This window comes from Barbus barbus (assembly GCF_936440315.1).
Source record: "Barbus barbus genome assembly, chromosome: 5".
Classification (NCBI taxonomy): Eukaryota; Metazoa; Chordata; class Actinopteri; order Cypriniformes; family Cyprinidae; genus Barbus; species Barbus barbus.
This window is the reverse complement of record NC_136733.1, coordinates 38,651,920-38,666,153: the sequence shown is the minus strand read 5'-3', so window position 1 is coordinate 38,666,153 and position 14,234 is coordinate 38,651,920. Positions and strand designations below refer to the sequence as shown.

The window sequence follows — 14,234 nt, the reverse complement described above, 5'->3', positions numbered from 1 at the left end:
GCATTTCACGCGTGAGACGATGCAAAAGACACAAGACACAAGTACAACACTCAAACACATCTGTCTAGCATGTTTACATAGAAAAATAATGGAAAGGTAGTGCAATGGAATGGAAAATCGCAATCTGTGTTGAATGACCCTAAGTCATCTTTTTAATGGAAAATGCCTTGCATTGCCAGGAGTGGGTGAAAAATCAGCAATTAAGAAAAGAAAAGTGAAAAATAGCAAATAACAAAAGTGGTTTAAAAACTCCTGCATGTCACAAACCACTGAATCATGGATCTGACAGTTATCATTATTGTTCTTCAATAAACTAACTACCAGTCAAGAACGATCAGAACGGCTTTCCCTATAAACGCCATCCTATAGATTTTCTCGGCAGTATTTTTGACATGCTGAAGAATCTTTCTTTTCCAAAAAGAAAAGTACCTATTTTTTTCATTTGATTACTTTGTTTTGCTCGTACCTTAGCTATCGATTGCATTTAGTTCCTGATGGGCTATATTTTATTTTGTTTTTATGTTGCTGATCGTATTTACAGCATAAAACGGCCTCTGAAGAGGGCGTGATAAATCTAAGTTGGCAAGGCAACAATGAATAGAACAGTGATCAAAGCCCTCGGTGGACTGTGTGCCTCCGTTAGGCCTGTTAGGGACTTCAGTCCCTGGAGCCACCGTCTTCCTGGCCCTCGGAATACAATGCTCGGTCTTATTCAGAAACACAAAGGGAGAGTCAGACTATTAAACACTCCGGAAAAAATGCAAAACATCACCATTTAGGCTCTCGTTTTTAGGACTTTCTTTTTCCGTTGCCACTGTTCCCTCCACTCTTTCTTTGACCTGTGGGAAACATCCATTCATCATACCGTATTATTAAAACTAGGCATGGCAGCTCCATGTACCGCCTGTGATAAATATAGACAAGACTGCTCTCTCTCTCTTTTGCTTTCTTGCTTTCTTTCTCTCTCCTCCACCTTCCTCTGCTTGCTCAAAGTAAGCTAATGAGGAACACGAACAGAGATATAGAGACACGAATACGGCGTGAGTGTTTGAAAAAACTTGAAGATGGCACGTGAAGGTTTGGTTGAGAAATGAAAGGTAATGGCCCAAATGAACTGCTTCAGGCGGGACGATGTTTAAATTTCCTGTCTTTAATTACATTAAAAGCACCTGTCCCAGTGCGGCTGCAGCTTCAGGCCCCTCTTTCTGCTGTTTGAGCCAGGGAGGCAAGGAAGGCAGTGTGATGAGAAAATAATCAACATTACAAAAATAAAACCAAAAAACATTAAATAGTGTGCAAACCACTCATTTTGTTAAGGCACCAAGAGCAACACCAGTGGATTTTGTCCCAGAGAGAGGCTCTAAAGCGTGACCTGAATGTAATTTGGAGTAATGGCGAAATATGTGAAAGGATGCCTATATATCGCCTGTGATTGGCTGATTACCTTATCATTAAGACATCTTGTCAAGTTTTCTACAAATCTGCCTGAATGTGTCAAACTGATGCAAACAGATGGACTAAGTACCAAGTAAACAACTCACCATTCATCCCAATCTAACTAAACTAAACCTAAAATGGCATTAAACGATCTGTGAGCAAGTCCATTGAGGTAGCAACTCTCATTCATTTAGGATGCACTTAAGTCTCTCCAAACGTTATGGCACTGGCAGAGCTTACCAAGGATTTGTTCATTAATGGTCCAAAAAAAACAAAAAAAATATTACAATGAATAGCTGAATTAGTAATAACATATAACAGATGCATAAAACATGAATGCTACTGTATTATTGTAGTTATTTTGCAATATAAAAATATAAAAAAATGCAGGACAGGACTTGATGTTAACAAAAACAAAAACATGTAATATACTGGAATATAACATCCATGCATTGGATATATTATGTTCTAACAGTGAATTATTTTTTACAAAAAATATATAACAATAAATAACTAAAATTCTAAATAAATGTTAGAAATAGAAATGATAAAATAATAATAAACAAATAATAATAATAACAACAACAGTTTTTAACTAATAAATAGTTTTTATAAGCATTATTTCTAGAATTATATGATATATAAATACACCTGGAACTCCCATACAAGCTATTTAATGAATTATTAACACCGGTCTTTCAATATTGTTCATAAAAAAAATCTGAATAATTTTTTCTCAATATAGTAAAATTAAAACAGCTAACTTTGCTCTTTATGAACTTTCCATAAAACACTGCCTGCCATATTTATCTAAACCAACAAGAAATATAAAACGTGTTATTTATTCATACTATTCTAACATGTCCTATACAAGTAAGAAAATTTGTAGGAGTCTTAAGGCTTTAATACAACATTCATTAATTTAAATACTGTATTTTCTATTTATGCTGTCAGCATTGCTTCTGAAAGGTAAAAGAAAATGTTGCACTTGCAACATTGCTGGGCTAAAATTTTGTAATATAGTACATACGGTAAAAGTTTATCCCATGTGCCATATGAAAACTGTATAAATATCAAATGAAAATGAACCACAAATTTACATTTTGAAAAGCCCAAACACAGAATTCCTTATTCCTAATTCCTCATGAAACATTTCTATCCCCTCAATCGTCTTCATATCCTTCCATACATCTCCAGTGCTATAACTCAATCATTTATACATGAAACAGTAATCGAAATAAACCACAATACTGCATAAGCAATTCATTTAAAGTCTCCTCTTTGCCCATCTCTCCATAGCAACGACTCATCGCCGTGCAAATTTGTCATTTCAAATACAGTCGCTATTAAGCATGGCACTCTCTCTCTCGCTCACTCTTGCTATCTTTCCCTTATGTAAACAAAAGCAGGCAGACTGGTATTAAGTGGTGCAGCTGAAAGCCCCGCCCCTCTCGTAGCTACACGGCCCGCTGGGTATTTCAGCAACTCATTGGAATCTTCAAACAACAAAGATAAACAAGTGTTCCAATTAAGAATTAATTACTGCTCAGACACTCAACTGATTCTGCTCACTCCGCTGGGAACAACTCAAACAGCGAGGAAACACACACACATGCACACACACGCAGAGCAAGAACGATAAGATAGAGGGGTCACATACACAACACATATAGAGGAAAAGGTGAGTTTGAAGGTACGAGAGAGAGAGAGAGAGAGAGAGAGAAAGAGGGAGATGGAAAAAAGCTAAGAAAATGGCCTGGAAGTATCACCGTCTGGGGCTTAAAACACTCTAACAAGCCCAAAGCAGAATTACACAGCACCTCAGATGTAAGGAAAAAGCCACACTGATCCAATTTATAACTGGCTTTCAACACCAAAGAGAGGAGAGGGGTGAAATAGCCTCTTTCAGTACATACTCATTGTGGGTAAAATAGAGTCTACACAGCGAGGCAAATTACTGCTAATAGGACGTATCTCTACTGGAACTCGCCGAGTTCTAATAGTTACTGTGAGCACAAATATGTCCTGTTAAGAGTTCATTTATGGAGTAAATATACACAGGATAGGTTCGAAAGCGAGTTTTTGATGTAGAAATTAAATTACTTTTGCGGTAGTTTATTACTTACCGCCACTGATGTATAAACTCAGTCTTCTACAAAAACATTACTAACCGTTATCACACCACGTACCTCATCTTTTCTCCTCCTTTTACTTAGCGTTTTCTCACCCTTTCGCGTGTGGCTTTTTGTGTGTGTGTGTCTTTCGTTAATGAACAGTGTTGGGCCACTTCCGCAGGAAGTCCAGGACTCCAGCATGGGCCGTCTTTCATCTTCTGACCTTTTCTGCCTGGAAGTCTCTGGTGTCAGGTGTCTCTGTCTTTCTTTGCTGACAGGTTCTCAGGGACTCTAACAAGCTCTAACTTTAAAAGGTTTGGACTGGATGTCACTGCGGACATGTAGTATAGAGGGAAAGATGAAGAGAAAAAAGAAAGCTATATAAAACAATAACTCTTAGTAATGTATTTTTTCTGTAGATAATATATATATATATATATATATATATATATATATATATATATATATATATATATATATATATATATATAGAGAGAGAGAGAGAGAGAGGGGGGGAGAGAGAGAGAGAGCGAGCTAGCTAGCTAGATAGATAGCTAGATAGATAGGTATATAGACAGATACATAGGCAGATAGATAGATGTACACACAGGCACACACACACACACACACACATATATATAATTTCCTGTAAATTATGCTCTTATGTTCATTTATTTTTTTCAAAAATATTGTAAAAACATTAATATTGTCAATATCGTTTCACATGATATTTCAGAAATAATTATAATATGCAATTTGTGCTCAAGAAACATTTTTTTTAATCATCAATTATCAATGATGAAAATAGATGTGCTGAATAATATTTTTGCGGAAAATGTCAGAATTGGCTTCATTGATGATTAGAAAGTTCAAAATACCAGTAACGATATACAGATTTTACCATCACTTTTAATCAATTGAATGCATGCTTGCTGAATAAAAGTATGAATTTCTTTCCAAACAAATATTGTGTGTGTAAAGAAAAAAATACAAAAATGATGCGTAATTTTTTTTATAAAAATACTCTCTATCCTCCCGTTTCAGTCTCTATGACTTCCCCCCACAGAGGAAACAACCATTCAACACTGTGAGAGGCTTCATGTAGAGAGCGAGCTGATGGGAGTGTGCTGGAATCATGTACCCCAGCAGGAGAGCCAGGATTGGGGCTGTGAGAGTCACCTCTCCCCCCTGCTGGAGGCACATACCTCATGGAGCTGCAAACAGTGGGGGAAGAACACATGACCTGACCTATCAGAAGGTCAAATATGAGGGTGATTTAAAAAAAAAAAAAAAAAGGTGTCTGTCTTGTGGCCTAGTGGTTAGCACAAGTGTTGATGCAGGAGATCCACATCATATCCTGATCCTCTTCTTCTCTCATTTCCACATTACAATTTCCTACCAACTAAATAATATCTTGTCAAAATGTAAGTACATAATTAAAAAAAAAACGAGTATACATTAAATCTTCCTAATCTGTAAATAATGTGGTCAAAAAAGCAAGCTAAGAAAATTCCTCGCACCAAACAGCTCTCTTGCTCTTCATCTTCGCTATTGACTGCTCATGCTGTGTTTACAAAGCAGAGAGATAGCTGCTGTGGTCTATTTACTATAAGCATTCTTTGCGTCCCAGGTTTCTGACATGACAACGTATTGTTATTCAAATCATTCTGAACCACAGGAGACTGCATGTCTGGAAGACTGAAAGACTTAAATCCCTATAGAGTTCAATCCCTACCTGTCTAAAACACAGTTCAGGTGGATGATCTTCATTCAGTTTCATCAAATGCACACCTGCCTGCCCCTAAACCGCATATAAAACCACAACATATTGTGGCTAGTAGCTTTATATGTCAGTCCGAGTAAATGGGCAGTTCTTGTCCAAAGAGTCCAAAGTAAAAAGTCCAAAGTCTGGTCCTTCGACTAACAGGTGCATCAGTTTCATTAAATGGGAACTCCAGCTAGAAATATTGCGACTTATAAAAAGTAATAATAGAATATTAATAAAAATAAATTGAATATATTGACATGAAACTCTCGTACTCTCATAAAATACTGTGAAAATTGCAGTTTCCTTAAATGGGAACTCTGGCTACTTATGGCGCTTTTCCACTGCATCGTACGGCACGGTACGGTTCACTTTTGGGGGGTTTTCTACTGGGTACAGTACATGGTACTTTTTTAGTACCACCTCGGTCGAGGTTCCAAGCGAACCGTATCGTTACCAAAACGTGACATGTAAACTCTGCTGATCACTGATTGGCCGGAGATAATCGTCACTGCCTGCGTCATTGAACTTCCAACACGAGACACAACAGACCCGCTAGATTTAAATCAGCACAGCCAGTGAAGGATCGAAGGCAACTGATTTGAATGAGCGCAACTTTTTCAACAACCAAAAAATGGAGGAAGTACAGATGTTCCTCTCGTTGATAGCCAAGAAGCGGATCCAGTGAGAGCTTGATCGAGCGACGCGGAATGAAAACGTTTTTCAGGAGTCACGGCAGTAGAGGCGGTGCAACTGTAATGACATGTAAATAATCCCACCCAATCTAAGGCGGTACTAAACTGCAGTGGAGACGCAAACTGAGCCAAACGACTACAGTCATGAAATGAAATCTATATAATATGTATCACTGAAATTTTCCAAGATTATAATCTTTAAATTTAAAAAATATATACAGTATAAAATAAACAGGGGACAATATATTGGGCAGGAATGAACACACATGCTTAGATGCCAGAAAACCTTGAGGCTGAGGTTGTGTGAGTGGTGCGCTCTCACCTCAGCGATGGGTACGATACCCTGTAGGTCTCTCTGGCTGATGTAGATGGTGGAGATGACTTCGGCAGACGCTCCGGTGGAGGGATATTCTATCTGCCAGCGGATGGACTGCGATGACCGCAGGTTGATGAAATTGTCAATCTCAAAGTCCACCCACATGATCTCATAGATGGAACCATCAAGTCTGTTGTGAAAAAGAGAAAGACAGATGTTGGATGAGGGGGAGAGAGAGAGAGACACTCTTAGATCAAGGAAGATCAAGGCCTTTAGTACAACTGCTGCCAAGAGCCAGACTTTATGCTCTGTTTTGATGTCTATTCACACATCCTCCAGGACAGCAGGGGGAAGTACTGCCTTTGGCCTGATACAAAAATTAGCATAAAAAAAATTCACTGTATGATGCTCTGTTTTACAGGTGAGCAGTAATAATAAAGTAAAAAAGGAAATAAAAAATAAAGATATTAAAATGTTAAAATCTGTGTGTGTGTGTGTGTGTGTGTGTGTGTAAAGGGATAATTAATAATTTAGGCTTTGCTTATGAAAATAATGTCAAAAATAATAAAATTATAAAAATGCATGTTCTTTATGAAAAAATTAAAGGTTGTACTTTATTTCGATAGTCCACTTTAGACATTCTGCTAACTATAAGTAACTTTGTAACTACGTGTCAACTACATGTCAACTAATTATCATTAATTTGCAACTACATGCCTACTAACTCTCAGTAGGGTAGGTTTAGGGTTAGTAGAATAAGTTGACATATACTTGCAATGTTTCTAATACTCAGTATGTTGTATGTTGTGGACCCATCAAAATAAAGTGTTCGCAGATATGAAGCAGACCGTCTACTAATACGCTAATGACTGCTAGTAGACATGTAGTTGCAAAGTTACTTACTATTAGTAGAATGTCTAAAGTGGACTATCAAAATAAAGTGTTACCAAATTAAAAAATATATATGTAATATTTAGCCGAGTAACATGCCATGCTCAATATTTAATGCATTTAACAAACAAAATGTCAGTTATATTACTGTGGATACACTTTAACAAATAAATTCAGGCAATGATTAATTAGTATCTGTGTGAGTTTCACTGAAACAGCTTGTGCTTATTGCACATAAACCATCTCAAAAGATATTAACAATTCGAAGGGTTTCCTCTCTAATCACATCCACAGAATTAACTCAAGGGACTGATCTGCAGAGGAAATTAGAGCAACAAAAACCCATTAAAGAAGGTTTATTGTGTGAAACAGTAACAGCCAGAAGACAATGCATCTTAATACAATTAATGAATAACTTGGGGTCTGTGCATTAGTGCGAGTGTCACAAACGGAGAACGAGGTATAAAAAGCACTTAAAGCAATGTAGAATCATGTAACCATACAGTTTCAGTCTTAAATGACAAGCACAGACCGTTACAGACATGTATTCACAAAACCTGCAATCTATAACACATGGAACGGCCGATTTCAGCCAGTTCTTGGCATTATTTGTAAAATATGCAGCAGACTGTCATTCCGCGGGTCAGCATGCACAGGTTTTTACCAGAATGCCAGGAAACAAAGTCATGTTTACAAGATATGTTCACACGTTTTATTTATGGCACTTAGTAGCAAGTTAACAAGATATTCCCGATTTGCCTACTGAATAATCTGTATTTATTACTTCTGATCAATGACTACACACCCCAAAACAACACATAATACAAAGCTTTTAGTCCCATTATGTGATGACCAGACAGTGGCCAGCTCTTGGTTGAACTCACTACAAGTGGAGCAAACTTCATGTCTTGCTCTGTGATGCACACATACAGTACATACGCACTCAGATTCAAGACTGATGGGAAGCAGCAAAATCCATTTCCCTGAATGACAGGAAACCCTCCCTGATTCCTTCCTCGCCTCTTTCTTCTGAATGAATGCGCACAGTTAGAGCACGACCTCTCTAAATGCTCCGAGTTGACCTTTGACCTCAGATCATCAGGGGCCAAATAACCGCCTCCCCCCTCCATCCTTGTTATGACACACCCGAAATGAGTTCAATTACACTCGCCCAATCGGCCGCTTGATGGATGTGCTGCTGTCTGACCCCTTCCTCCTTCCAAAAGAATGTTCTAGAAGCAGTAAATGAATCAATAAACCAACAGACAATACTTTATTGCAAAGATGGCATACGTCTACGGGGAGCGGGGAGAGAGGGAGGGGGCGGCCAGTCAGAAAACGAGAGATAAATAATGTTATGGAGAACGAGAGCAAGGAAAAAGAATCAGTCACAGTCCCTCTCTGTCTCTTCTGGAAGCGCAATGTCACTTCTCTGAATAGCACGAGCGTTTTGTCATTTTTCACTCAGAGTCAGACAGCGATCTTACCCAAACACTCAACAATGAGCCGCAGACAAGCAAACCGCATGTGCATGCGGCCGCAGCGCAATTATACACAAACACAAATGTGCCGAAAAGGACTTTCACAGGCGTTAAGAGGATTAGTTATGTAGAAGCAGATGAGAAGTAGAGAGGACAGCAAAGTTATTCTGTATTCCAGGAAAGTTGTTAAGCATTACGAACGGCTGGATAATAAGCGGGGAGAAAGAGTGTACAGCAAAGGAGCGATGCATTATGGGATTTCTGAATTTCTTTTAAAGGCAGAGTTCACTCAAAATGAAAAGACCGACTCAACCTCATGCTTGAACCTGTATGAACCATGGAACACGGAAACACAACGGGAGTTGTATTGAATGTTTTCTAGCTCTCAAATCTCATTTGTGCTTCTTCATTTTAAAAGTCATGATCAATTACAAGACATGCAATTACTGACAAACATTTAGATGGCAAGTTTAAATTTGCAAATGTGAATTTTCAAATAAATCGATTCACTGAATCACAAAAAATCTGAACAATTAATTAACAAATCAGACATCAAAGATAGAAAGATAGAGATGGCGGATAAAAAAACAAAAGAGGAAAATGTCTACGGAACAAAAGGCGGCTTACACCGTGTGTGCACCGGATGCGCAACCGTTGAAAATCTTTTGAAATTTGTATCAATACGTCATAAAAAGAACACGGCAGCAGTTTACTGTCGGGATCCAGTGTAGACAGCATCACTAATTATGAGTTCTATAGTAGGCCGTGCCGCTCGCATCCAGTGTGGACACGGTGTTACGATAAGGCAAGAAGTAGAACCCGTGTAAATATCGGATCAGATTTCCAGCGCTGGAGAGAACTCAAAGAATGGAAAGGCCTGCGATCAGACGCTGAGGTTGCTTTGTTTCTTCTCAATAGGTGAGTAATATTGGTTTTACTTATTGTTGCCTGGGATGCATACGTATGTGTGGGGCGGAGCTATAAAGATAGGGGTGAGACCCTTTTGGGGTAGGGGCGTGTTTATTTTGGTGATTTCAAATATCAACATTGGCTTCCAGAAATCGCTTACCTGACCTTTAACTTGACGTACTAAAATAACTAAAAATGTAACTAAAAACTAATAAATAAATAACATCTAATTTTAATTTAGTTTAACTTTACATATTAAATATCAAACAATTTAAACTAATAAATATAAATATATAAAATTTTAAAAACTATAAAAAATCTAAAATGAAAATAACTAAACAAAAAAATAAATAAATAAAAATGACAAAAACACAACAGAACTACTAAAACTAAAAGCACATATAAAAAAAAAATCAATTAAAATATTCACATAACCGTATGTCAATGCTACTAAAATAACACTGCTCAGAAATTGCAAGCAAATTTAAAAGTAGAAATTTTGTAAAAATACTCCAAAAATATTAGTTTATTTACAAATTGTAATATATTTACAGTGTACCTCAAAGAGAGCGGATGTAATATTTTTAAAATAATAACTTAAATTTGGTATGCTTCTCACACAAAGCAAATGTATGCCTTCAGATGGCTTGATAAATTTAGTTATTATAATACTTTAATGGTAGGTTTTGCATAGTTATTGGAGCTTGAAAAAAAATCCTTTGCGATGCCATGGAAAGAAAATGGAAAACATGACCTTCAGGATGTCTTCTTTTTCATTCTGCAGATGAGAAAGTAAGTCATACAGTGACAAGATGCTAATGATGACAGAACTTTAATTTTGCGTGAAATTTCCTTTAAGAGAAGAGTAGTGAGATGTATTACCATAAACAACTGCCCAAAGAGCAAACAGTGAAAATAACTCTTCCGAAACCAATGACCAATAACAAAACCCCTTGCAAATGTAATTAGCATTACATCTTTGCATTTTTAAGCTCATGTGATCACATGTAGATTCTCACCCCCTCAGAAACCCTAATGCAATTGAGCAATTATCTTTACTTCAAGTGAATTTGGAGGCAAACGGGGAGAAAGCACAGGCACCAGGGCATCGGAGTCAAAACACAAACGGGAATTTTCACTCTCTCTCTCAGCCATAATTAATTTAAGCAGAGGGAAGAAGAGAGAAAAGAGGAGTCTCATTGTCCCCAGCTGTATTAATTAGCCATCATCGATCGGTTCAGAGTTTGTGGCCGCCACAGATGCCGAAAAGGCAGGAGTGTTTATCTTATCGTGGGTCAGAAACCGAGAGCAGCTGAGAGGCAGACACACACACCCATACATCACTCGCCTGTTGTTTAACCTTTGTTGAGAAAGTCGTGTTTTAGAGTGCTGGACAGAAGCAGAGGGAACGGAGAAGTGCAGTCAGCCAGACTTAAGGAGCTGTTTGTCACCCGTGACGGGTTCACTCAGGTAAACGTGTACTTCAGGACACTGCTTGAAAGAGTTCCTCCGCAGGTGTCCGGGAACAGCGAGCCAAGGGCTTTCGGTTGTCACGTCGACTCTAATTAATCTGCCACTGGACTGAAGTATTTTCTGGAGTTAGGACACACTCGGAAAACAGGATTCAGATTTACATCGAAGAGATTAAAGTTGTGGCAGATCTCTTCTTCCGTGAAAAAATATTATGAAACAAAATCGAAAACGGGAAAAACATGTTGAATGGGGACTTGGTTTTATCCAACGGTTGTCGTCAGAGTCAGAGAGAAGCCTCGTTTCACTGGAAGACGAAGCTTGACATTTTAGTTAAAAAATATGAGTTTGAAAAATAAAAAATACAAAAATAAAGCATGAATAGATGAATCCTTTCTAATAAGATCAATAACATACATTTACAAAATAGATTTATTTAAATCCGACTTTAAATTGATAGATTATCATGATCAATTACTCAATGTATCGAACAACAACACAGTTAAACAGATTTTACATTTTATTAAGAAAGTGTGTGTTATGTTGCTCATTGTGCAAAATTAGCTGCCATGAAGCAGTTATATAAATTGCATCTGATATCACATATCATCTAGTAGGCACTACATTTGGTTTGAAATTGAAAATTTGAAAACTGAAATGGTTACAAAATAAAAGATTTGTAAATAAAAGATTTTTTAAGAACAAGAAAATAACTTTTTAATTTATTAATTTTACCCCCAAAAAAATTGAATCTTGATTTAAACATGTTTAGATATTTGTATAGATACAAAGTAAATGTATTTATTTATTGTTTTAGTTATCTATATTATTATTTATTTTTGATCATTTATTTACTTATTTAATTTTTTTATATTTAATTTTTTTGCAGTGCATGCAACATTTATTGCAATGCCATTATGAATTTAAGAATTTCAGCTCTGATATAAGACCTTTTTGCGATGGGGGGATAAAATAAATATTTTAGGTTACTAATTGCTTCTGTCATTCAAGCAAAAGGGATAAAATACCAAATACTGAGCAATTCAAAAGTTGTTAATTTTTTCAATTCATCTTTACATTCAACATTTTATGAACATAAAATAATCTTTAATGCAAACATTTGCAGTAAATAAGAAAAAACACACAAAAAAGCATTTATATAAGCATAATAGAAGCATTTACAATAGTGGTCTCATTCACAAGCGTCTGAATGTGCCTATGTGGTCTTGTTCCCATGCAGCAGTGAGACAGGTCGTTCAGAGCCATCTTTGTCTTGGCTCAGGCTCAAGTTCAGCCCAGCAATGAGAAACAATCACTTCATGGAAGTTTGGTGAGCTAAATATAGTGCCAGACACTGACCTAATTGCTATTTTACCATGCACAAGCGAGGCAGGTTAGAGAGCAAGCATTCAAAAAGAGTGTGTGTATGTGTGTGTGGGTGAGAGAGAGAGACTGGAAGAACAACAATGACATATCCTCGTTACTGACCGCTGGCTACCATCCAGAACTAAAGCTGTCATGGGACAAAGAATGAGAGAATAAAAAAACAGTGAGCATGAAAGAGAGAGAGAAAGAGAGGAAGGCAGCGGAATGTGTCGGAGATGCACGGTTGCCGTGGCGCTCCAGCAGACGGTAACTGTGGTGACAGACGGGTGGAGCACAGCGATCTGACACTAAACCACGTGGAGGTCTGTTCGGCTACAATGCCTTAACTTACACACCACACAATAGCGTGTACAGGTGTGTGTGAGTACACGTGTGTGTTAGTGTGTACGGCCTCGCCAACAGTCTTCACACAATACAGAGCCCAAAAGAAACAGAAATGTCATGCTAGCAATCCTTCTCTTTCCTCTTTCACCTTCATTCTCCCTCTCTTCACCTCTCTGCTTTGTCTAGAACACAATGCCTCTTTCGGCGCTGTCATTTCCTCACCGAGATCCTCTGCAGTATTTTAGTGAATTTGAATGCAGCCTCGTAAAGCGTTTTCACTCCACAATAACCCCCACTGACTGCTCAAGAGGGTTCGTAGGCAGGGCTCGGTCTGTACTGGAAAACACCAGAAGTTTCATTAAATTACAATCAAGCTCATTAACTGTGAAAGTGCAAGTATATTCGGATGGATGTGATGACAAAGGAAATCTATTTCAAGAAACAAAGGCTGTATATTTGCTGAGGCCAGGCGGATCACTGAATGATTTGTCTAAGTTTGGTGTTTTTGCAGCGGACAGCTCCATCTCCACCAATCACAGACCGGCAATAAACTACAAAGATGGATTATGGTTATGTGCAGCATCCTTTGAGACCCTTAAAATCACAGTTGTAAGATGTAATGTCTACACTGTAAAAAATTATCGTGATTTTAACGGTAAAAAACTGAAAATGCTACGGTAAAAACCTGTTACATGGTTAATGGAAAGGTCCTGTAAAATTTACAGTGAAAAACCGTAAACTGACGTTCCCAGAATTCCCTGCGTTCCATTTCAAATTCTGTTTGAATTTGACGTTTTTTGTTTGAAATAACTGTTTCTTCTTAGTTTTTTCTCATCAGTTATGTTTATTAGGGTTGTATGTTACATCTAATGTTGTTAAATTAATGTTTATAGCATATTTCAGTTTAATGAGTCTCACCATGATGGTGTTTAGTGCTTGTGTGAATGGCACTGTGCACCTTCTATATATGCTATTGTTTAGAAGTTGCTTGTGATGGGCTTTGGCTCATCATGTGACTTTCTCATCATCACCTGCATTTGGTGGTTATCAGTGTATTTCAAAGGAACAAAACAGATTTCAGTACTTTAATAGGTTGGTATATTAAGATTATATCAGTTAAAGAAATTACAGTATTTAACTGTAAATTTAAGTTAAAACCTTAAACCTAAAACGTTGCTACCGTATTTTTACGGTAGAATTCTGGCAACCACAGCTGCCAGTTTTTTACCGTAAATTTTACGGAATTTTTTTTACAGTGTACAGTAAATAATGAGAAATTATTGCAAATGAGAAAAATCAGAAATACACTATTATTCAAAAGTTTGGGTTCAGTAAAGTAAAGATATCCATAATGTAGCAAAAGATTTTCTGAAAAAATCATTCAATATTAATAAGAAATGTTTCTTGAACGCCAAAATAGCATATAAGAATGATTTCTGTAGGATC

General features: G+C 37.2%; 1 protein-coding gene across 1 annotated transcript in view; it reads right to left on the bottom strand.

The window, feature by feature from the left end:
- Nucleotides 1-14,234, bottom strand: part of LOC306869717 (transmembrane protein 132C-like) — a gene marked incomplete at both ends in the record, with an annotated part of 211,025 nt that overhangs the window by 36,414 nt on the left and 160,377 nt on the right. The window contains one exon of the mRNA XM_079416599.1: nucleotides 6,334-6,517. Within this exon, the coding sequence (XP_079272725.1) occupies nucleotides 6,334-6,517 (184 nt within the window). The remainder of the gene's footprint in view (nucleotides 1-6,333; nucleotides 6,518-14,234) is intronic.